The sequence below is a fragment of the Ranitomeya imitator genome, chromosome 5, assembly GCF_032444005.1.
Source record: "Ranitomeya imitator isolate aRanImi1 chromosome 5, aRanImi1.pri, whole genome shotgun sequence".
In the NCBI taxonomy this organism is placed as follows: Eukaryota; Metazoa; Chordata; class Amphibia; order Anura; family Dendrobatidae; genus Ranitomeya; species Ranitomeya imitator.
The window spans coordinates 628,075,488-628,100,577 of record NC_091286.1 but is presented as its reverse complement, the minus strand read 5'-3'; the positions used below and the strand labels follow the sequence as shown (position 1 = coordinate 628,100,577).

Here is a 25,090-nt window from a genome sequence, read left to right as displayed (position 1 = left end):
GTTGGGGTTGCCATGGCTACAAACCCATAATCCAGTATTGGATTGGAACTCTATGTCGGTAACCAGCTGGGGTTGTCAGGGAGTACATGGTGATGTTCCATTTTTGTCTATTTCATCATCCATTCCTTCTGACATCCCAGAGTTCTTGTCGGACTTTCAGGATGTATTTGAAGAGTCCAAGTCTGATGCCCTACCTCCGCATAGGAATTGTGATTGTGCTATCGATTTGATTCCTGGTAGTAAATTCCCTAAGGGTCGTTTATTTAATTTGTCCGTACCTGAACACACCGCTATGCGCAGTTATGTGAAGGAGTCCCTGGAGAAGGGACATATTCGCCCATCGTCGTCACCATTGGGAGCAGGGTTCTTTTTTGTAGCCAAGAAGGATGGTTCGCTAAGACCGTGTATTGATTACCGCCTTCTTAATAAGATCACTGTTAAGTTTCAGTATCCCTTGCCATTGATTTCTGACTTGTTTGCTCGGATTAAGGGGGCTAGTTGGTTTACTAAGATTGATCTTCGTGGTGCGTATAATCTGGTGAGAATCAGGCAGGGAGATGAATGGAAAACGGCATTTAATACGCCCGAGGGTCATTTTGAGTATCTGGTGATGCCGTTCGGACTTGCCAATGCTCCATCTGTTTTTCAGTCTTTTATGCATGACATTTTCCGTGAGTATCTGGATAAATTCTTGATTGTTTACTTGGATGACATTTTGATCTTCTCAGATGATTGGGAGTCTCATGTGAAGCAGGTCAGAATGGTTTTCCTGGTACTGCGTGCTAATTCCTTGTTCGTGAAGGGATCAAAGTGTCTCTTCGGTGTGCAGAAAGTTTCATTTTTGGGGTTCATCTTTTCCCCTTCTACTATCGAGATGGATCCGGTTAAGGTTCAGGCCATCCAGGATTGGACTCAGCCGACATCTCTAAAAAGTCTGCAGAAATTCCTGGGCTTTGCTAATTTTTATCGTCGCTTCATCTGTAATTTTTCTAGCATTGCCAGACCATTGACCGATTTGACCAAGAAGGGTGCTGATTTGGTTAATTGGTCTTCTGCTGCCGTGGAAGCTTTTCAGGAGTTGAAGCGTCGTTTTTGCTGTGCCCCTGTGTTGTGTCAACCTGATGTTTCTCTTCCGTTCCAGGTCGAGGTTGATGCTTCTGAGATTGGTGCAGGGGCGGTTTTGTCACAGAGAGGTTCTGGTTGCTCAGTGTTCAAACCATGTGCTTTCTTTTCCAGGAAATTTTCTGCTGCTGAGCGTAATTATGATGTGGGCAACCGAGAGTTGCTGGCCATGAAGTGGGCATTCGAGGAGTGGCGTCATTGGCTTGAGGGTGCTAAGCATCGCGTGGTGGTTTTGACTGATCATAAGAACCTTACTTATCTTGAGTCTGCCAAGCGCTTGAATCCTAGACAGGCCCGTTGGTCGTTATTTTTTGCTCGTTTTGATTTTGTGATTTCATACCTTCCGGGCTCTAAAAATGTGAAGGCGGATGCTCTGTCTAGGAGTTTTGTGCCCGACTCTCCGGGGTTATCTGAGCCGGCGAGTATCCTCAAGGAAGGAGTCATTGTGTCTGCCATCTCCCCTGATTTGCGGAGAGTGTTGCAGAAATTTCAGGCTAATAAACCTGATCGTTGTCCGGCCGAGAAACTGTTCATCCCTGATAGGTGGACTAGTAAAGTTATCTCTGAACTTCATTGTTCGGTGCTGGCCGGTCATCCAGGAATCTTTGGTACCAGGGAGTTGGTTGCTAGATCCTTCTGGTGGCCATCTCTGTCACGGGATGTGCGTGCTTTTGTGCAGTCCTGTGGAATTTGTGCTAGGGCTAAGCCCTGCTGTTCACGTGCCAGTGGGTTGCTTTTGCCCTTGCCGGTCCCGAAGAGGCCTTGGACACATATTTCGATGGATTTCATTTCTGACCTTCCCGTTTCTCAAAAAATGTCGGTCATTTGGGTGGTCTGTGATCGCTTTTCTAAAATGGTCCATCTGGTGCCCTTGGTTAAATTGCCTTCCTCCTCTGATTTGGTGCCTTTGTTCTTCCAGCATGTGGTTCGTTTACATGGCATTCCTGAGAATATTGTTTCTGACAGAGGTTCCCAGTTTGTCTCGAGGTTCTGGCGAGCCTTTTGTGGTAGGATGGGCATTGACCTATCTTTCTCCTCGGCCTTCCATCCTCAGACTAATGGCCAGACCGAACGAACCAATCAGACCTTGGAAACATATCTGAGATGTTTTGTTTCCGCTGACCAGGATGATTGGGTGTCATTTTTGCCGTTGGCTGAGTTCGCCCTTAATAATCGGGCCAGCTCAGCTACCTTGGTCTCTCCATTTTTCTGCAATTCTGGGTTCCATCCTCGTTTCTCTTCAGGACAGGTTGAGTCTTCGGACTGTCCTGGTGTGGATTCTGTGGTGGACAGGTTGCAGCAGATCTGGACTCAGGTAGTGGACAATTTGACCTTGTCCCAGGAGAAGGCTCAGCTTTTCGCTAATCGCAGACGCCGTGTGGGACCCCGACTTTGTGTTGGGGATCTGGTTTGGTTATCTTCTCGTCATATTCCTATGAAGGTTTCCTCTCCTAAATTTAAACCTCGTTTTATTGGTCCGTATAGGATTTCTGAGATTCTCAATCCGGTGTCTTTTCGTCTGACCCTCCCAGACTCCTTTTCCATACATAATGTATTCCATAGGTCGTTGTTGAGGAGATACGTGGCACCTATGGTTCCATCTGTGGAGCCTCCTGCCCCTGTTTTGGTGGAGGGGGAATTGGAGTATATTGTGGAGAAGATTTTGGATTCTCGTGTCTCTAGACGGAAACTCCAGTATCTGGTCAAATGGAAGGGTTATGCTCAGGAAGATAATTCCTGGGTTTTTGCCTCTGATGTCCATGCCCCAGATCTTGTTCGTGCCTTTCATGTGGCTCATCCTGGTCGGCCTGGGGGTTCTGGTGAGGGTTCGGTGACCCCTCCTCAAGGGGGGGGTACTGTTGTGAATTCTGTGGCTGAGTTCACTTCTGTGGTCACAAGTGGTATTGCAGTCTCTGGGCTTCCTCCCTCAGGTGTTTTGGTGAGCTCGTTGGCTGCCTTGCTATTTAGCTCCACCTGAGTCTGTCTTCCTTGCTCCTTGTCAATGTTCCAGTGTTGGATCTGAGCTACTGCATCTTTCCTTGGGCCTGCTGCTCTGCTAGATAAGTGCTTCTAGTTTGTTTTCTGTTTTTTCTGTCCAGCTTGCTATTAACTTTTGCTGGAAGCTCTGAGAAGCAAAGGGGTGCACCGCCGTGCTGTTAGTTCGGCACGGTGGGTCTTTTTGCCCCTTTGCGTGGTTTTCGTTTTAGGGTTTTTTGTAGACTGCATAGTTCTCTTTGCTATCCTCGCTCTGTCTAGAATATCGGGCCTCACTTTGCTGAATCTATTTCATTCCTACGTTTGTCTTTTCATCTTGCTAACAGTCATTATATGTGGGGGGCTGCCTATTCCTTTGGGGTATTTCTCTGAGGTAAGTCAGGCTTGTATTTCTATCTTCAGGCTAGTCAGCTCCTCAGGCAGTGCCGAGTTGCATAGGTAGTGATAGGCGCAATCCACTGCTGCTTATAGTTGTGTGAGGATAGATCAGGTACTGCAGTCTACAGAGATTCCACGTCTCAGAGCTCGTCCTATTGTTTTTGGTTATTGCCAGATCTCTGTATGTGCGCTGATTACTGCACGCTGTGTTGCCTGATTGCCAGCCATAACAAAGCACCAACTGTCACCTCCTGCTCCTCCCTCCTCCATAGTCTTATAAGCACCAACTGTAACCTCCAGCTCCTCTCTCCTCCATAGCCATAGAGCTTTATAGCCACCAACTGTCACCCCCAGCTCCTCCCTCCTCCATAGAGCCTTACAGGCACCAACTGTCACCTCCAGCTCCTCCCTCCTCCATAGAGCCTTACAGGCACCAACTGTCACCTCCAGCTCCTCCCTCCTCCATAGAGCCTTACAGGCACCAACTGTCACCTCCAGCTCCTCCCTCCTCCATGGAGTCTTATAAGCACCAACTGTCACCTCCAGCTTCTCCCTCCTCCATAGAGTCTTATAAGCACCAACTGTCACCTCCAGCTCCTCCCTCCTCCATAAAGTCCTATAAGCACCAACTGTGACCTCCAGCTCCTCACTCCTCTATAGTCTTATAAGCACCAACTGTCACCTCCAGCTCCTCCCTCCTCCATAAAGTCCTATAAGCACCAATTGTCACCTCCAGCTCCTCACTCCTCTATAGAGTCTTATAAGCACCAACTGTCACCTCCAGCTCCTCCCTCCTCCATAAAGTCCTATAAGCACCAATTGTCACCTCCAGCTCCTCACTCCTCTATAGAGTCTTATAAGCACCAAATGTCACCTTGAGCTCAGCAATAAGACAAATCTGTTTTCACTAAAGACCGATTTTACACATGAACCGACAGTGAGAGGTCAGATGAGATTTCTCTAATAAGATCTATTACAACGTTGCATACTTTCACATGTATTATTTATTTATGGGAACAATACAATAAAATGACGGTTCCTCATCAAAAAGGGTTTTCTAGGTCTTCGATACTAATGACCTATCCTTGGTTGAGATTAAAATATCAATTCATCAGAAATTAGTTACCAATTTCCCCAAATTTTGGATTCTCCAGAATTCAAATTTTTAGTGAGTGAATTTACAGAAATCTAGGTCACATGGGGTGTGACGCATAGCATTGGTAGTACCTGGGGCAGTACACGTCAATGATGGGCGTCATGCCCTATGGCACCGCATGACATCCAAAGATGGTAGGGAAGAAACAGAATACTAAGCCGGGATCTGTGATGACAGAAGAGGGGAAGGTCTAGGACAAGCAAGTATAATTTTTCATTATTCTTTAACCTTTTCCCTCACCTCTTATTTTGCTTTTGGGTCATCACGGAGAGACCTGGTAGCATAATAAATGTCTTTTCGGTGCACTTTCGATTCAGACCTAATTTTATTTGTATCAAATGGAATCTGACAGGTGATTTGAGCGAAATCTGCCCAAACTTAACTTCGGGAGATTTGGAGGTCCGGCTCCCCACCGATTAGCTGTTTGAGGCTTCTGTAGAGGATAGATGTACAGAGCTGGAACATCACAGCTCCATGCTCTGTTTATGGCCCTCTCTCGGGTACTGCAGATCAGGTCCTAATGATTTTTTGGTAGCTGAGATACAATACCAATAGGTTATGGACAACTCTCTTATAAGCACCAACTGTCACCTCCAGCTCCTCCCTCCTCCATAGAGTCTTATAAGCACCAACTGTCACCTCCTGCTCCTCCATAGAGTCTTATAAGCACCAACTGTCACCTCCTGCTCCTCCATAGAGTCTTACAAGCACTGTTGTGAATTCTGTGGCTGAGTTCACTTCTGTGGTCACAAGTGGTATTGCAGTCTCTGGGCTTCCTCCCTCAGGTGTTTTGGTGAGCTCGTTGGCTGCCTTGCTATTTAGCTCCACCTGAGTCTGTCTTCCTTGCTCCTTGTCAATGTTCCAGTGTTGGATCTGAGCTACTGCATCTTTCCTTGGGCCTGCTGCTCTGCTAGATAAGTGCTTCTAGTTTGTTTTCTGTTTTTTCTGTCCAGCTTGCTATTAACTTTTGCTGGAAGCTCTGAGAAGCAAAGGGGTGCACCGCCGTGCTGTTAGTTCGGCACGGTGGGTCTTTTTGCCCCTTTGCGTGGTTTTCGTTTTAGGGTTTTTTGTAGACTGCATAGTTCTCTTTGCTATCCTCGCTCTGTCTAGAATATTGGGCCTCACTTTGCTGAATCTATTTCATTCCTACGTTTGTCTTTTCATCTTGCTAACAGTCATTATATGTGGGGGGCTGCCTATTCCTTTGGGGTATTTCTCTGAGGTAAGTCAGGCTTGTATTTCTATCTTCAGGCTAGTCAGCTCCTCAGGCAGTGCCGAGTTGCATAGGTAGTGATAGGCGCAATCCACTGCTGCTTATAGTTGTGTGAGGATAGATCAGGTACTGCAGTCTACAGAGATTCCACGTCTCAGAGCTCGTCCTATTGTTTTTGGTTATTGCCAGATCTCTGTATGTGCGCTGATTACTGCACGCTGTGTTGCCTGATTGCCAGCCATAACAGTACAAGGAGCCACACCAATGATTCCCAATAGAGGGAAAAAAGAAATCCTGACATCATTTTTTTTTCTTAGCTCTGTCTTCAGTCTTTTTTTTCCCCTAGACATTAGAGTGCTTCAGGACACAGCTGTGGACATGGATATTCAGGCTCTGTGCTCCTCAATGGATAATCTCGTTGTAAATGTACAAAAGATTCAAGATACTATTGATCAGAAATCGATGCTAGAACCAAGAATTCCGATTCCTGATTTGTTTTTTGGTGACAGAACTAAGTTCCTGAGCTTCAGAAATAATTGTAAGCTATTTTTGGCCTTGAAACCTCATTCTTCTGGTAATTCTATTCAACAGGTTTTGATTATTATTTCTTTTTTGCGCGGCGACCCACAGGACTGGGCGTTTTCTCTTGCACCAGGAGATTCTGCATTGAGTAATGTTGATGCATTTTTCCAGGCGCTGGGATTGCTTTACGATGAGCCTAATTCAGTGGATCAGGCTGAGAAAAATCTGCTGGCTTTATGCCAGGGTCAGGATGATGTAGAAGTATATTGTCAGAAATTTAGGAAGTGGTCAGTACTCACTCTGTGGAATGAATCTGCACTAGCGGCTTTGTTCAGAAAGGGTCTCTCTGAAGCTCTTAAGGATGTAATGGTGGGATTTCCTATGCCTGCTGGTTTGAATGAGTCTATGTCCTTGGCCATTCAGATCGGTCGTCGCTTGCGCGAGCGTAAATCTGTGCACCATCTGGCGGTATTGTCTGAGAGTAAACCTGAGCCTATGCAGTGCGACAGGACTATGACTAAAGTAGAACGGCAAGAACACAGACGTCTGAACAGACTGTGTTTCTATTGTGGTGATTCTACTCATGCTATTTCTAATTGTCCTAAACGCACTAGGCTGTTCGATAGCTCTGCCGTTATTGGTACTGTACAGTCCAAATTCCTTTTGTCTATTACCTTAATGTGCTCTTTGTCATCGTATTCTGTCATGGCGTTTGTGGATTCAGGCGCTGCCCTGAATCTGATGGATTTGGATTATGCTAAACATTGTGGATTTTTCTTGGAGCCTTTGCGGTGTCCTATTCCGTTGAGAGGAATTGATGCTACACCTTTGGCCAAGAATAAGCCTCAGTACTGGGCCCAGCTGACCATGTGCATGGCTCCTGCACATCAGGAAGTTATTCGCTTTCTGGTACTGCATAATTTGCATGATGTGGTCGTGTTGGGGTTGCCATGGCTACAAACCCATAATCCAGTATTGGATTGGAACTCTATGTCGGTAACCAGCTGGGGTTGTCAGGGAGTACATGGTGATGTTCCATTTTTGTCTATTTCATCATCCATTCCTTCTGACATCCCAGAGTTCTTGTCGGACTTTCAGGATGTATTTGAAGAGTCCAAGTCTGATGCCCTACCTCCGCATAGGAATTGTGATTGTGCTATCGATTTGATTCCTGGTAGTAAATTCCCTAAGGGTCGTTTATTTAATTTGTCCGTACCTGAACACACCGCTATGCGCAGTTATGTGAAGGAGTCCCTGGAGAAGGGACATATTCGCCCATCGTCGTCACCATTGGGAGCAGGGTTCTTTTTTGTAGCCAAGAAGGATGGTTCGCTAAGACCGTGTATTGATTACCGCCTTCTTAATAAGATCACTGTTAAGTTTCAGTATCCCTTGCCATTGATTTCTGACTTGTTTGCTCGGATTAAGGGGGCTAGTTGGTTTACTAAGATTGATCTTCGTGGTGCGTATAATCTGGTGAGAATCAGGCAGGGAGATGAATGGAAAACGGCATTTAATACGCCCGAGGGTCATTTTGAGTATCTGGTGATGCCGTTCGGACTTGCCAATGCTCCATCTGTTTTTCAGTCTTTTATGCATGACATTTTCCGTGAGTATCTGGATAAATTCTTGATTGTTTACTTGGATGACATTTTGATCTTCTCAGATGATTGGGAGTCTCATGTGAAGCAGGTCAGAATGGTTTTCCTGGTACTGCGTGCTAATTCCTTGTTCGTGAAGGGATCAAAGTGTCTCTTCGGTGTGCAGAAAGTTTCATTTTTGGGGTTCATCTTTTCCCCTTCTACTATCGAGATGGATCCGGTTAAGGTTCAGGCCATCCAGGATTGGACTCAGCCGACATCTCTAAAAAGTCTGCAGAAATTCCTGGGCTTTGCTAATTTTTATCGTCGCTTCATCTGTAATTTTTCTAGCATTGCCAGACCATTGACCGATTTGACCAAGAAGGGTGCTGATTTGGTTAATTGGTCTTCTGCTGCCGTGGAAGCTTTTCAGGAGTTGAAGCGTCGTTTTTGCTGTGCCCCTGTGTTGTGTCAACCTGATGTTTCTCTTCCGTTCCAGGTCGAGGTTGATGCTTCTGAGATTGGTGCAGGGGCGGTTTTGTCACAGAGAGGTTCTGGTTGCTCAGTGTTCAAACCATGTGCTTTCTTTTCCAGGAAATTTTCTGCTGCTGAGCGTAATTATGATGTGGGCAACCGAGAGTTGCTGGCCATGAAGTGGGCATTCGAGGAGTGGCGTCATTGGCTTGAGGGTGCTAAGCATCGCGTGGTGGTTTTGACTGATCATAAGAACCTTACTTATCTTGAGTCTGCCAAGCGCTTGAATCCTAGACAGGCCCGTTGGTCGTTATTTTTTGCTCGTTTTGATTTTGTGATTTCATACCTTCCGGGCTCTAAAAATGTGAAGGCGGATGCTCTGTCTAGGAGTTTTGTGCCCGACTCTCCGGGGTTATCTGAGCCGGCGAGTATCCTCAAGGAAGGAGTCATTGTGTCTGCCATCTCCCCTGATTTGCGGAGAGTGTTGCAGAAATTTCAGGCTAATAAACCTGATCGTTGTCCGGCCGAGAAACTGTTCGTCCCTGATAGGTGGACTAGTAAAGTTATCTCTGAACTTCATTGTTCGGTGCTGGCCGGTCATCCAGGAATCTTTGGTACCAGGGAGTTGGTTGCTAGATCCTTCTGGTGGCCATCTCTGTCACGGGATGTGCGTGCTTTTGTGCAGTCCTGTGGAATTTGTGCTAGGGCTAAGCCCTGCTGTTCACGTGCCAGTGGGTTGCTTTTGCCCTTGCCGGTCCCGAAGAGGCCTTGGACACATATTTCGATGGATTTCATTTCTGACCTTCCCGTTTCTCAAAAAATGTCGGTCATTTGGGTGGTCTGTGATCGCTTTTCTAAAATGGTCCATCTGGTGCCCTTGGTTAAATTGCCTTCCTCCTCTGATTTGGTGCCTTTGTTCTTCCAGCATGTGGTTCGTTTACATGGCATTCCTGAGAATATTGTTTCTGACAGAGGTTCCCAGTTTGTCTCGAGGTTCTGGCGAGCCTTTTGTGGTAGGATGGACATTGACCTATCTTTCTCCTCGGCCTTCCATCCTCAGACTAATGGCCAGACCGAACGAACCAATCAGACCTTGGAAACATATCTGAGATGTTTTGTTTCCGCTGACCAGGATGATTGGGTGTCATTTTTGCCGTTGGCTGAGTTCGCCCTTAATAATCGGGCCAGCTCAGCTACCTTGGTCTCTCCATTTTTCTGCAATTCTGGGTTCCATCCTCGTTTCTCTTCAGGACAGGTTGAGTCTTCGGACTGTCCTGGTGTGGATTCTGTGGTGGACAGGTTGCAGCAGATCTGGACTCAGGTAGTGGACAATTTGACCTTGTCCCAGGAGAAGGCTCAGCTTTTCGCTAATCGCAGACGCCGTGTGGGACCCCGACTTTGTGTTGGGGATCTGGTTTGGTTATCTTCTCGTCATATTCCTATGAAGGTTTCCTCTCCTAAATTTAAACCTCGTTTTATTGGTCCGTATAGGATTTCTGAGATTCTCAATCCGGTGTCTTTTCGTCTGACCCTCCCAGACTCCTTTTCCATACATAATGTATTCCATAGGTCGTTGTTGAGGAGATACGTGGCACCTATGGTTCCATCTGTGGAGCCTCCTGCCCCTGTTTTGGTGGAGGGGGAATTGGAGTATATTGTGGAGAAGATTTTGGATTCTCGTGTCTCTAGACGGAAACTCCAGTATCTGGTCAAATGGAAGGGTTATGCTCAGGAAGATAATTCCTGGGTTTTTGCCTCTGATGTCCATGCCCCAGATCTTGTTCGTGCCTTTCATGTGGCTCATCCTGGTCGGCCTGGGGGTTCTGGTGAGGGTTCGGTGACCCCTCCTCAAGGGGGGGGTACTGTTGTGAATTCTGTGGCTGAGTTCACTTCTGTGGTCACAAGTGGTATTGCAGTCTCTGGGCTTCCTCCCTCAGGTGTTTTGGTGAGCTCGTTGGCTGCCTTGCTATTTAGCTCCACCTGAGTCTGTCTTCCTTGCTCCTTGTCAATGTTCCAGTGTTGGATCTGAGCTACTGCATCTTTCCTTGGGCCTGCTGCTCTGCTAGATAAGTGCTTCTAGTTTGTTTTCTGTTTTTTCTGTCCAGCTTGCTATTAACTTTTGCTGGAAGCTCTGAGAAGCAAAGGGGTGCACCGCCGTGCTGTTAGTTCGGCACGGTGGGTCTTTTTGCCCCTTTGCGTGGTTTTCGTTTTAGGGTTTTTTGTAGACTGCATAGTTCTCTTTGCTATCCTCGTTCTGTCTAGAATATCGGGCCTCACTTTGCTGAATCTATTTCATTCCTACGTTTGTCTTTTCATCTTGCTAACAGTCATTATATGTGGGGGGCTGCCTATTCCTTTGGGGTATTTCTCTGAGGTAAGTCAGGCTTGTATTTCTATCTTCAGGCTAGTCAGCTCCTCAGGCAGTGCCGAGTTGCATAGGTAGTGATAGGCGCAATCCACTGCTGCTTATAGTTGTGTGAGGATAGATCAGGTACTGCAGTCTACAGAGATTCCACGTCTCAGAGCTCGTCCTATTGTTTTTGGTTATTGCCAGATCTCTGTATGTGCGCTGATTACTGCACGCTGTGTTGCCTGATTGCCAGCCATAACAAAGCACCAACTGTCACCTCCTGCTCCTCCCTCCTCCATAGTCTTATAAGCACCAACTGTAACCTCCAGCTCCTCTCTCCTCCATAGCCATAGAGCCTTATAGCCACCAACTGTCACCCCCAGCTCCTCCCTCCTCCATAGAGCCTTACAGGCACCAACTGTCACCTCCAGCTCCTCCCTCCTCCATAGAGCCTTACAGGCACCAACTGTCACCTCCAGCTCCTCCCTCCTCCATAGAGCCTTACAGGCACCAACTGTCACCTCCAGCTCCTCCCTCCTCCATGGAGTCTTATAAGCACCAACTGTCACCTCCAGCTTCTCCCTCCTCCATAGAGTCTTATAAGCACCAACTGTCACCTCCAGCTCCTCCCTCCTCCATAAAGTCCTATAAGCACCAACTGTGACCTCCAGCTCCTCACTCCTCTATAGTCTTATAAGCACCAACTGTCACCTCCAGCTCCTCCCTCCTCCATAAAGTCCTATAAGCACCAATTGTCACCTCCAGCTCCTCACTCCTCTATAGAGTCTTATAAGCACCAACTGTCACCTCCAGCTCCTCCCTCCTCCATAAAGTCCTATAAGCACCAATTGTCACCTCCAGCTCCTCACTCCTCTATAGAGTCTTATAAGCACCAAATGTCACCTTGAGCTCAGCAATAAGACAAATCTGTTTTCACTAAAGACCGATTTTACACATGAACCGACAGTGAGAGGTCAGATGAGATTTCTCTAATAAGATCTATTACAACGTTGCATACTTTCACATGTATTATTTATTTATGGGAACAATACAATAAAATGACGGTTCCTCATCAAAAAGGGTTTTCTAGGTCTTCGATACTAATGACCTATCCTTGGTTGAGATTAAAATATCAATTCATCAGAAATTAGTTACCAATTTCCCCAAATTTTGGATTCTCCAGAATTCAAATTTTTAGTGAGTGAATTTACAGAAATCTAGGTCACATGGGGTGTGACGCATAGCATTGGTAGTACCTGGGGCAGTACACGTCAATGATGGGCGTCATGCCCTATGGCACCGCATGACATCCAAAGATGGTAGGGAAGAAACAGAATACTAAGCCGGGATCTGTGATGACAGAAGAGGGGAAGGTCTAGGACAAGCAAGTATAATTTTTCATTATTCTTTAACCTTTTCCCTCACCTCTTATTTTGCTTTTGGGTCATCACGGAGAGACCTGGTAGCATAATAAATGTCTTTTCGGTGCACTTTCGATTCAGACCTAATTTTATTTGTATCAAATGGAATCTGACAGGTGATTTGAGCGAAATCTGCCCAAACTTAACTTCGGGAGATTTGGAGGTCCGGCTCCCCACCGATTAGCTGTTTGAGGCTTCTGTAGAGGATAGATGTACAGAGCTGGAACATCACAGCTCCATGCTCTGTTTATGGCCCTCTCTCGGGTACTGCAGATCAGGTCCTAATGATTTTTTGGTAGCTGAGATACAATACCAATAGGTTATGGACAACTCTTTTAATACATCGACATTTGGTCGCCAATAGAAAGCGCCTTCTACATTGTGTGCCATTATTGATTCCAGCGTATAGATGCATGCAGTAAATTTGCCTTAGATGACAATTTCTATTTTTCAAGGAAACAGGAAATGTAGAGCTATAAATCGATATTGTGCCTCTCTTTTTTTTTACGTAAACTTTCACCAGTTTGAGCATGCTAAGCTGGCCACACCATAAAATCGTAGCATAGTGGCTACAGAGCTGAGCAAAATTTTTTCTTTACACATTTTAATTTCTCCTCTCCATTGTGGAGATATTCACTCCAACAGGGAGTTACGAAAAATCCTTTGGGGGCGTGTACTTTTTCCCCTGCATAAAGCTGTCCAATAATAAGAAGGATAAGTCATGCAGAGGGAAAAATAAACAACAAAAAGAAGATCAAAAGATCATGACTTCTCCTGTGAGATGCAATGATAGACAGCCCTGATTTCTGCATCTACTGTGCAGTATGGAGCAGAGCTGAGGGTCATTACACCTTCTGCTTTCATCCCACAGCAGTGAGTTTGGGGGGGAAGAGGGTGTAGAGATCTAGCTGAATGTGATTGCAAGTAGAGACGAGCGAATTTGTTCCGATTCGGTTCTGAATACGATCGGCATCGAATGTTGTTTTTGCAATATTCGCGAACGTCATAAGCGTCAATGGGAGTAGAAATTTCCGAATATGTTAGGAACTGAACATCAAACATACATTCTGAACGAATAGTGTTCGAATATGGCACAAATATGTCAACATCGTATTGCAGGACAAACACCGAACAAATTTGCTCATCTCTAATTACAAGCACCTCTGTGGCTGTCATCTTACAACACTGTCAGCTCTGTTGTACTCCCCTCTCCCAACACTGACTGCTGTGAGATGAAAGATGAAGGTGTTTGTAATCACTCTCAGCTCCGCTCTACTCTACACAGTAGATGCAAAGATCTGCGCTAGAGCAGGGCTGACTATCATTAAAGGGCTTGATCACTACCAGGACAACTCCTTCTTGATCCAAATGTTTGGCCCTCATAGAATAATAAAACCTATACTCACCTCCCGTATTTTGCGCCATTCAAGCGGTGTTGGCACTCTCGGTCTTGGCGCTCCGGTGCCACTATTGTGACACGTGACTCCGGCACCCAATCAGCGCTGGCGTCACTGTCTTTGCCTTCAGACAAATCGGACATCAGGAGGAAGTCCGGGCTACAGCTGATCTCAGTCTTCTTCCTTTTCAATTCGACTGGCAACAGGGACAGTGAAGCCAGAGGTGACTGAGCGCCAGCATCACGTGTCACAACAACTACACAGGAGCCCTGTGAGACAGAGTGCTGACACCGTGGGAACAGCACCAGCATGGGAGGTGAGTATAAGCTTTATTATTTTATGGGGCCAAGTAGTGGACAACTTCTTTAAATCTCACAGGAAAAATAAAGTGCTTCTGACCTTTTGGGGGCGTGTTCTTTTTCTCCCCTGCATGACGGCACCTGTTTATGATTGGTCAACTTTATGCAGGGGAAAAAGTCAAAGATCTAGTAACGTCCACCTTGGACTTATCATAACTTAGAACCTAAGCCTGACAAGCTAATATCACTGAAATGGAAATGAGAAGTTAAAGAATAAAAAACTATGTTTTATTCATATCTATTTCATGATGTGACCAATTTAGCATGCTCAAACTGGTGAAATGCCCTTTGTTATCCATAATCAGTGTGCCCAATGACATCAGTGGCGGCAGAAAAATTCTAGACAACTTTTGCACAGTACTGTTTCCATAGTAACCACAGAATATCTTCGATATGTTTACTAGCAACATGAGAATGGTTTATATTGGTCACGGTCCATGGGTATATGTGAGGTTTGGCTCCAGAATACAGAGACGTTTCCGCTTCAGATGATTATACTCCTTTGACGTTCCAGCCAGAGAGGACCATTCATGGATGACAGAGCAGAGGCACTATTGTCGTAATGTGAATATATATAGGGTTGAAGCTTCTATTCTTCCTTTTCCATACCTCCTGACAACTGCATCCCCATTTTTTGGACTTTTTAAAAATCCACTCAATGATTTATACTTGGGAACACCCACAAAACATCCCATAAATGCCCACTTTCGTGGAAATTTTCTTCTGTACTGTCCATTTTTTTACCTACTTTGTAGTTTCCTGCAAAAAATGGAATGCTTGTGCAGCTCTATATATAAATGTAAATATAAGACCTGTCTCAAGAGCGTGTGCATAGACCGTCACTAAGAGTGCCGCAGCAGTGACTGGCCGACTGCCTCCCCAGAGTGAGAGCAGCTTCAGGTTAGAGCCTAGTTTTTTTGGTTTATTCATGGGTAGCACAATCCAACCGCTTTTAAGAATATACAGATTACTAATAATTAAGTCCTAATCTGATCAATACTTACTTATTTCCAATTTTCACAACTAGGTTTGGATCGTCAATGATTGCCGGATTCTCCACAAACTGCTGATACGTCACTACTTGCTCTATAAACTGCTCTGTGGAGACAAAACGTGAAAAATGGAATGCAAGTTACAGATATAGAAATATTGATAGTTTTTAGGCATAGATTGGATTTTGTCAATCCTTTTTAGAAACAGCGCCACTCTTTTGCATAGGTGAGGCATTGTACTGCAGTTCATCTCTTATTTTTTAATCTTAGCTCCCTTAAGTTTTTGTGTTAGTGTGCTGCATTAATACTGAGGGCATTCCTTTCCTACTTTCACAAATGGGCACAGTGGTGAAAACAGCAGGAATTATTTTAATTTCCATTCTATTTTCTACGCAGAAATAAAACCATGACCTTGTAAACAAGTATCTGCTGTTCTACGACTTGTACTACGCTTTAGTCTGCGATTTTCATTCAGACGCCCTAATATGTAATTTTCAGCCTGATCAAAGTTTCCGAGTTTTCTCTAGTGAGAGTGTCTCTCACAGTAATATAGGCTGGATGTAAGCTCATATATCAGCACAGCTTCTATCCTGCACTTATTTCCTCATGGGCTTTTTTTTTAGCCTGTTTTCTCTGCTCATCCTGAGATATCATCTCTCCTCTCACCTTTGGTAATCTGTGTACAAACCACTCCCTGCACTATATCTGTACCATTGAAAGAAGGGCAGGGGAGAGCAGAGACCGATCAGAGCAAAGGACTAAGAGCTCTGCCAGAATTTTAGCATATGTTATCCAGATTGCAGCTTTTTTTTTCTGAAAGCTACTTAGACCGTTGCTCAACTTTTTTTTCTATTGTTCCTTTGCTTCCTAAATGCAAAGTCTGTCCAGAGGTGTACATAGCGTATCATTCTTATTTAGATTGTGTGAATACAAAGAACATTACAATATGAATGACTAACACTAATACATATAATAATAGTAAGATTAAATAGTGAACAGCTAATACTTGCATTGGATAATCCCTCCAGGGAGTATTATAGTCAGGCTTGGATTATGGCAGGGTCCTGATTCCACGTAATCCCATTATAGCTGCCACATATAGGAGAGGTTGCCTTTTCCAAGAAATCCCCTTTAAAGAGGATTTGTCAATTGCTGCCATTGATATATTATATATATTTTTATCTGGTCTAGATGCCACTGTTCTCCTGAATCCGACGCTGTATTACATGCGTTCCTGCGCCTCTCCTTTCCTGAGATATGGCCCTCTCTTCCTGTATGTAATTCTAGCCTTTTTAGCCAAGTGGGCGTGAGCCGCAAGTATTCAGTAGAGCACTGTTCCCCAACTCCGGTCCTCGAGAGCCTCCAACAGGTCACGTTTTCAGGATTTCCTTAGTATTGCACAGGTGATGGGATTAATGCCTGTGCAGATGATGCAATTATCACCTGTGCAATACTAAGGAAATCCTGAAAACATGACCTGTTGGTGGCTCTTGAGGACCTGAATTGGGGAACACTGCAGTAGAGGGAACTCTTGAAGACCACACCCACCCAGTTGGCTAATAATAAATAAAAAACATACATGGAAAAAGGGGCCATATCTCAGGAACCGAGAGGCGCAGGAACAAAAGAAAAACAGCGCCGGATTCAGGAGAACAGCGGCATTTACGCCATGTTAAAAGAAAAATAAACCTACATATTATGTTGATTGACAGGCCATCCGTAACCACTAAATAAACAAAATATTCTTACAAAAGAAGTACTAAAAAATACTTTAAAAAACTGTAATCTCCTTGACATTCTCTTTAGCGTGTTGCCGCTAATAAGGGGAAAATATTTTTTGCTTCGCTGGGCGCAATCAGCTCTGTAGATCTACGGCAGGTGTCACCCCGAGTAGAACGTCCATAGATGCCGCTCTCTCTGCGACAGCATCCAGTCTGTGTTATTAAAGCAGACGTATCGAGTACAAACAGATGGCACACGAGCCTCTGGCTGCGGAGCTGTTTGCATTATTTCTGCATGTTTTAATGAAATTTGCAGAGTACAGTGGAAGATACGGGAACAATTTAGCATAAATATTTAAGTCATACATTTGTAGGAAATATAAAAACAGGATTAGATGTTTCTACAGCAACAAGTAGTTAATATTCACAATTATGATGACTGCTCGTGAGCCCCTGTGACATCACCACACCCTGGTGCTGACATCACGGACGCGTCACTTGACATAGTGATGTCATTTTGCTTTTTGTACCTGGTGTAAATACTGCCGATCTCCTGAATCAGGTAATGTTTTCTCCATCCATAAGTCATGGCCCCTTCTTCTCTAAACATGCTTCTAGTCTTGTAAGTCAACCGAGCATGGTCCTCAACCATTCTCTGTGGATTTCTTGAGGATCACACCCCGTGGGCTAAGGCTAGATTTACATACAGAGTCTGGCACATTTTACTATCTGTATTGTATTGGCATTCTGAATGGATTTTCAAAGTAAGTACACTAGCTTCATCAGGTCTAAGATCCGTTTCATAATCTATCATTTTGTATTGTACAAACTTTCCATGTAGTAAAACTGTAAAATAATGACATTATCAATGAACTTAAAGAGAACATGTCATCAGGAGTTTATACCCCACACTAAGGGCATGCACGTAAAGCCGTTTTCATGCTGGGTAACCCCTTACCTTTCTTGTAGAAATCCCTTTTGCTGTTTTAGAGAAATACATAGTTGAAATTGTATGCTAATGAGTGGCAAGAGCAGTGGGCGGGCACTGCATTTACAGCTTTCCTGCATTTCTACTCATCACTGGCTGACAGGTCATGGAAACATGAGTGACCTAGAGAGAGGAGGCAGCGGGCAGGAAATAAGGAAAGTGGTAGTAAAGCTGTGAGTGCAGCGCTCGCTCACTGCACTTACATCTCATTAGCATAAAAATTCAACTATGGATTTCTCTAAAACAGTAAAACGGCTTGAGAAAGGCTGTTCACAGCTGAAACGTTGATACACCAGATGGGCTAATAAAGTCTCTTTTTCTCATTTTAATTTTGCCTCCTTTTCTTATATGATACAGTGGGGCAAAAAAGTATTTAGTCAGTCAGCAATAGTGCAAGTTCCACAACTTAAAAAGATGAGAGGCGTCTGTAATTTACATCATAGGTAGACCTCAACTATGGGAGACATAGTAACATAGTAACATAGTTAGTAAGGCCGAAAAAAGACATTTGTCCATCCAGTTCAGCCTATATTCCATCATAATAAATACCCAGATCTACGTCCTTCTACAGAACCTAATAATTGTATGATACAGTATTGTTCTGCTCCAGGAAGACATCCAGGCCTCTCTTGAACCCCTCGACTGAGTTCGCCATCACCACCTCCTCAGGCAAGCAATTCCAGATTCTCACTGCCCTAACAGTAAAGAATCCTCTTCTATGTTGGTGGAAAAACCTTCTCTCCTCCAGACGCAAAGAATGCCCCCTTGTGCCCGTCACCTTCCTTGGTATAAACAGATCCTCAGCGAGATATTTGTATTGTCCCCTTATATACTTATACATGGTTATTAGATCGCCCCTCAGTCGTCTTTTTTCTAGACTAAATAATCCTAATTTCGCTAATCTATCTGGGTATTGTAGTTCTCCCATCCCCTTTATTAATTTTGTTGCCCTCCTTTGTACTCTCTCTAGTTCCATTATATCCTTCCTGAGCACCGGTGCCCAAAACTGGACACAGTACTCCATGTGCGGTCTAACTAGGGATTTGTACAGAGGCAGTATAATGCTCTCATCATGTGTATCCAGACCTCTTTTAATGCATCCCATGATCCTGTTTGCCTTGGCAGCTGCTGCCTGGCACTGGCTGCTCCAGGTAAGTTTATCATTAACTAGGATCCCCAAGTCCTTCTCCCTGTCAGATTTACCCAGTGGTTTCCCGTTCAGTGTGTAATGGTGATATTGATTCCCTCTTCCCATGTGTATAACCTTACATTTATCATTGTTAAACCTCATCTGCCACCTTTCAGCCCAAGTTTCCAACTTATCCAGATCCATCTGTAGCAGAATACTATCTTCTCTTGTATTAACTGCTTTACATAGTTTTGTATCATCTGCAAATATCGATATTTTACTGTGTAAACCTTCTACCAGATCATTAATGAATATGTTGAAGAGAACAGGTCCCAATACTGACCCCTGCGGTACCCCACTGGTCACAGCGACCCAGTTAGAGACTATACCATTTATAACCACCCTCTGCTTTCTATCACTAAGCCAGTTACTAACCCATTTACACACATTTTCCCCCAGACCAAGCATTCTCATTTTGTGTACCAACCTCTTGTGCGGCACGGTATCAAACGCTTTGGAAAAATCGAGATATACCACGTCCAATGACTCACCGTGGTCGAGTCTATAGCTTACCTCTTCATAAAAATTGATTAGATTGGTTTGACAGGAGCGATTTCTCATAAACCCATGCTGATATGGAGTTAAACAGTTATTCTCATTGAGATAATCCAGAATAACATCCCTCAGAAACCCTTCAAATATTTTACCAACAATAGAGGTTAGACTTACTGGCCTATAATTTCCAGGTTCACTTTTAGAGCCCTTTTTGAATATTGGCACCACATTTGCTATGCGCCAGTCCTGCGGAACAGACCCTGTCGCTATAGAGTCACTAAAAATAAGAAATAATGGTTTATCTATTACATTACTTAGTTCTCTTAGTACTCGTGGGTGTATGCCATCCGGACCCGGAGATTTATCTATTTTAATCTTATTTAGCCGGTTTCGCACCTCTTCTTGGGTTAGATTGGTGACCCTTAATATAGGGTTTTCATTGTTTCTTGGGATTTCACCTAGCATTTCATTTTCCACCGTGAATACCGTGGAGAAGAAGGTGTTTAATATGTTAGCTTTTTCCTCGTCATCTACAACCATTCTTTCCTCACTATTTTTTAAGGGGCCTACATTTTCAGTTTTTATTCTTTTACTATTGATATAGTTGAAGAACAGTTTGGGATTAGTTTTACTCTCCTTAGCAATGTGCTTCTCTGTTTCCTTTTTGGCAGCTTTAATTAGTTTTTTAGATAAAGTATTTTTCTCCCTATAGTTTTTTAGAGCTTCAATGGTGCCATCCTGCTTTAGTAGTGCAAATGCTTTCTTTTTACTGTTAATTGCCTGTCTTACTTCTTTGTTTAGCCACATTGGGTTTTTCCTATTTCTAGTCCTTTTATTCCCACAAGGTATAAACCGCTTACACTGCCTATTTAGGATGTTCTTAAACATTTCCCATTTATTATCTGTATTCTTATTTCTGAGGATATTGTCCCAGTCTACCAGATTAAGGGCATCTCTAAGCTGTTCAAACTTTGCCTTCCTAAAGTTCAATGTTTTTGTGACTCCCTGACAAGTCCCCCTAGTGAAAGACAGGTGAAACTGCACAATATTGTGGTCGCTATTTCCTAGATGCCCAACCACCTGCAGATTTGTTATTCTGTCAGGTCTATTAGATAGTATTAGGTCTAAAAGTGCTGCTCCTCTGGTTGGATTCTGCACCAATTGTGAAAGATAATTTTTCTTGGTTATTAGCAGAAACCTGTTGCCTTTATGGGTTTCACAGGTTTCTGTTTCCCAGTTAATATCCGGGTAGTTAAAGTCCCCCATAACCAGGACCTCATTATGGGTTGCAGCTTCATCTATCTGCTTTAGAAGTAGACTTTCCATGCTTTCTGTTATATTTGGGGGTTTGTAACAGACCCCAATGAGAATTTTGTTACCATTTTTCCCTCCATGAATTTCAACCCATATGGACTCGACATCCTCATTCCCTTCGCTAATATCCTCCCTTAAAGTGGACTTTAGACAAAATCAGAAAAAAAAATCCAGAAAATCACATTGTCTGTTTTTTTAACATTTTATTTGCATATTATGGTGGAAAATAAGTATTTGGTCAGAAACAAAATTTCATCTCAATACTTTGTAATATATCCTTTGTTGGCAATGACAGAGGTCAAACGTTTTCTGTAAGTCTTCACAAGGTTGCCACACACTGGTGTTGGTATGTTGGCCCATTCCTCCATGCAGATCTCCTCTAGAGCAGTGATGTTTTTGGCTTTTCGCTTGGCAACACGGACTTTCAACTCCCTCCAAAGGTTTTCTATAGGGTTGAGATCTGGAGATTGGCTAGGCCACTCCAGGACCTTGAAATGCTTCTTACGAAGCCACTCCTTCGTTGCCCTGGCGGTGTGCTTTGGATCATTGTCGTGTTGAAAGACCCAGCCACGTTTCATCTTCAATGCCCTTGCTGATGGAAGGAGGTTGCACTCAAAATCTCACGATACATGGCCCCATTCATTCTTTCATGTACCCGGATCAGTCGTCCTGGCCCCTTTGCAGAGAAACAGCCCCAAAGCATGATGTTTCCACCACCATGCTTTACAGTAGGTATGGTGTTTGATGGATGCAACTCAGTATTCTTTTTCCTCCAAACACGACAAGTTGTGTTTCTACCAAACAGTTCCAGTTTGGTTTCATCAGACCATAGGACATTCTCCCCAAACTCCTCTGGATCATCCAAATGCTCTCTAGCAAACTTCAGATGGGCCCGGACATGTACTGGCTTAAGCAGTGGGACACGTCTGGCACTGCAGGATCTGAGTCCATGGTGGCGTAGTGTGTTACTTATGGTAGGCCTTGTTACATTGGTCCCAGCTCTCTGCAGTTCATTCACTAGGTCCCCACGCGTGGTTCTGGGATTTTTGCTCACCGTTCTTGTGATCATTCTGACCCCACGGGGTGGGATTTTGCGTGGAGCCCCAGATCGAGGGAGATTATCAGTGGTCTTGTATGTCTTCCATTTTCTAATTATTGCTCCCACTGTTGATTTCTTCACTCCAAGCTGGTTGGCTATTGCAGATTCAGTCTTCCCAGCCTGGTGCAGGGCTACAATTTTGTTTCTGGTGTCCTTTGACAGCTCTTTGGTCTTCACCATAGTGGAGTTTGGAGTCAGACTGTTTGAAGGTGTGCACAGGTGTCTTTTTATACTGATAACAAGTTTAAACAGGTGCCATTACTACAGGTAATGAGTGGAGGAAAGAGGAGACTCTTAAAGAAGAAGTTACAGGTCTGTGAGAGCCAGAAATCTTGATTGTTTGTTTCTGACCAAATACTTATTTTCCACCATAATATGCAAATAAAATGTTAAAAAAACAGACAATGTGATTTTCTGGATTTTTTTTCTCAGTTTGTCTCCAATAGTTGAGGTCTACCTATGATGTAAATTACAGACGCCTCTCATCTTTTTGAGTGGTGGAACTTGCACTATTGCTGACTGACTAAATACTTTTTTGCCCCACTGTATATATGATAACTGGATTGTTGTCTGGGAGGCCTTGCACCCATCTCTGGCTTATTTGGTTCTGTTACCATATTTTTTAAGATAGATAGATAGATAGATAGATAGATAGATAGATAGATAGATAGATAGATAGATAGATAGATATGAGATACAGTTGTGCTCAAATGTTTACATACCCTGGCAGAATTTTTGCTTTCTTGGCCTTTTTTCAGAGAATATGAATGATAACACCAAAACCTTTTCTCCACTCATGGTTAGTGGTTGGGTGAAGCCATTTATTGTCAAACTACTGTGTTTTCTTTTTTTAAATCAGAATGACATCCCAAAACATCCAAATGACCCTGATCAAAAGTTCACATACCCCATGTGATTTTGGCTTGATAACATGTACAGAAGTTGATACAAATGGGTTTGAATGGCTACTAAAGGTAACATCCTCACCTGTGACCTGTTTGCTTGTAGTCAGTGTGTGTGCATAAAAGCTGATTAATTTTCGGGAATCCAGACAGACTCTTGCATCTTTCATCCAGCCACTGACGTTTCTGGATTGTGAGTCATGGCGAAAGGAAAAGAATTGTCATCAGATCTACAGAAAAAGGTAGTTGAACTGTATAAAACAGGAAAGGGATGTAAAAAGATATCGAAGGAATTGATAATGCCAGTCAGCAGCGTTGAAGCTGTGATTAACTAATGGAAAATCAGGGACTTCGTAAAAACAAAACCACGGTCAGGTAGACCAACAAAAATGTCGTCCACAACTGGCAGGAAAATAGTTCGGGCTGCAAAGAAAAACCCACAAATAACATCAGCTGAAATACTGGACTCTCTGAAAACTAGCGGTGTGGCTGTTTCAAGATGCACAATAAGGAGGCGCTTGAAGAAAAATCGGCTGCATAGTCAAGTTGCCAGAAGAAAGCTATTACTGCACAAATGCCACAAAGTGTCTCATCTACAAAATGCAAAACAGCATAGAGACAAGCCTCTAAACTTCTGGAACAAGGTCATTTCGAGTGATGAGACCAAAATTGAACTTTTTGACCACGACCATAAACTTTACATTTGGAGAGAGGTCAACAAGGCCTATGATGAAAGGAACACCATTCCTACTGTAAAGCACGGAGGTGCATTGCTGATGTTTTGGGGATGTGTGAGCTACAAAGGCACAGAAACTTGGTCAAAGTTGAAGCAAAGATGAATGCAGCATGTTATGAGCAAATAATGGAGGCAAATTTGCACTCATCAGCCCGGAAGCTGCGCATGGGAAATACTTGGACGTTCCAACATGACAACTATCCAAAACACAAGGCCAACTCGACCTGTCATTGGCTACAGCAGAACAAAGTGAAGGTTCTGGAGTGGCCCTCTCAGTCTCCTGACCTCAATATCATTGATCCACTCTGGGGAGATCTCAAGCACTCAGTTCATGCTAGACAGCCCAAGAATTTACAGGAACTAACCGGAGGCTTTTTGCCAAGAAGAGTGGGCAGTTTTACCATCTGAGAAATTAACCCCTTTCTGACATTAGACGTACAATCCCGTCGAGGTGGGGTGGGCCCCTATGACCACCGACGGGATAGTACGTCATATGCGATCGGCAGCGCTCACGGGGGGAGCGCCACCGATCGTGGCTGGGTGTCAGCTGCCTATCGCAGCTGACATCCGGCACTATGTGCCTGGAGCGGTCACGGACCGCCCCCGGCACATTACCCCCGGCACACCGCGATCAAAGATGATCGCGATGTGCCGGCGGTACAGGGAAGCATCCCGCAGGGTCCCCCTGAGGGTCTCTTACCTCCCTCCCTGCCTGCTCCAGCCCCGGATCCAAGATGGCTGCGGATCCGGGTCCTGCAGGGAGGGAGGTGGCTTCACAGAGCCTGCTCAGAGCAGGCACTGTGAAGCCTGCAGTGCTGCATGTCAGATCGGTGATCTGACAGAGTGCTGTGCAAACTGTCAGATCATCGATCTGTGATGTCCCCCCCTGGGACAAAATAAAAAAGTAATAATGAAAAAAAATATATATAAATATATATATTATTCCCATAAATACATTTCTTCATCTAAATAAAAAAAAAAACAATAAAAGTTCACATATTTAGTATCGCCGCGTCCGTAACGACCCAACCTATAAAACTGGCCCACTAGTTAACCCCTTCAGTAAACACCGTAAGAAAAAAAAAAACAAGACAAAAAACAACGCTTTATTATCATACCGCCGAACAAAAAGTGGAATAACACGCGATCAAAAAGACAGATATAAATATCCATGGTACCGCTGAAAACGTCATCTTGTCCCGCAAAAAACGAGCCGCCATACAGCATCATCAGCAAAAAAATAAAAAAGTTATAGTCCTGAGAATAAAATGATGCAAAAATAATTATTTTTTCTGTAAAATAGTTTTTATCGTATAAAAGCGCCAAAATATAAACAAATTATATAAATGAAGTATCGCTGTAATCGTACTGACCCGAAGAATAAAACTGCTTTATCAATTTTACCAAACGCGTAACGGTATAAACGCCTCCCCCAAAAGAAATTCATGAATAGCTGGTTTTTGGTCATTCTTCCTCACAAAAATCGGAATAAGCGATCAAAAAATGTCACGTGCCCGAAAATGTTACCAATAAAAACGTCAACTCGTCCCGCAAAAAACAAGACCTCACATGACTCTGTGGACCAAAATATGGAAAAATTATAGCTCTCAAAATGTGGTAACGCAAAAAATATTTTTTGCAATAAAAAGCGTCTTTCAGTGTGTGACGGCTGCCAATCATAAAAATC

At 43.9% G+C, this 25,090-nt stretch overlaps 1 protein-coding gene across 3 annotated transcripts in view; it reads right to left on the bottom strand.

Moving 5' to 3' along the window:
* LPIN1 (lipin 1) overlaps positions 1-25,090 on the bottom strand; it is a 317,563-nt gene that overhangs the window by 62,581 nt on the left and 229,892 nt on the right. For all 3 annotated transcript variants that reach the window (XM_069728107.1, XM_069728108.1, XM_069728109.1), the window contains exon 10: positions 14,972-15,065. In XM_069728107.1, coding sequence (XP_069584208.1) covers positions 14,972-15,065 — 94 coding nt within the window. The remainder of the gene's footprint in view (positions 1-14,971; positions 15,066-25,090) is intronic.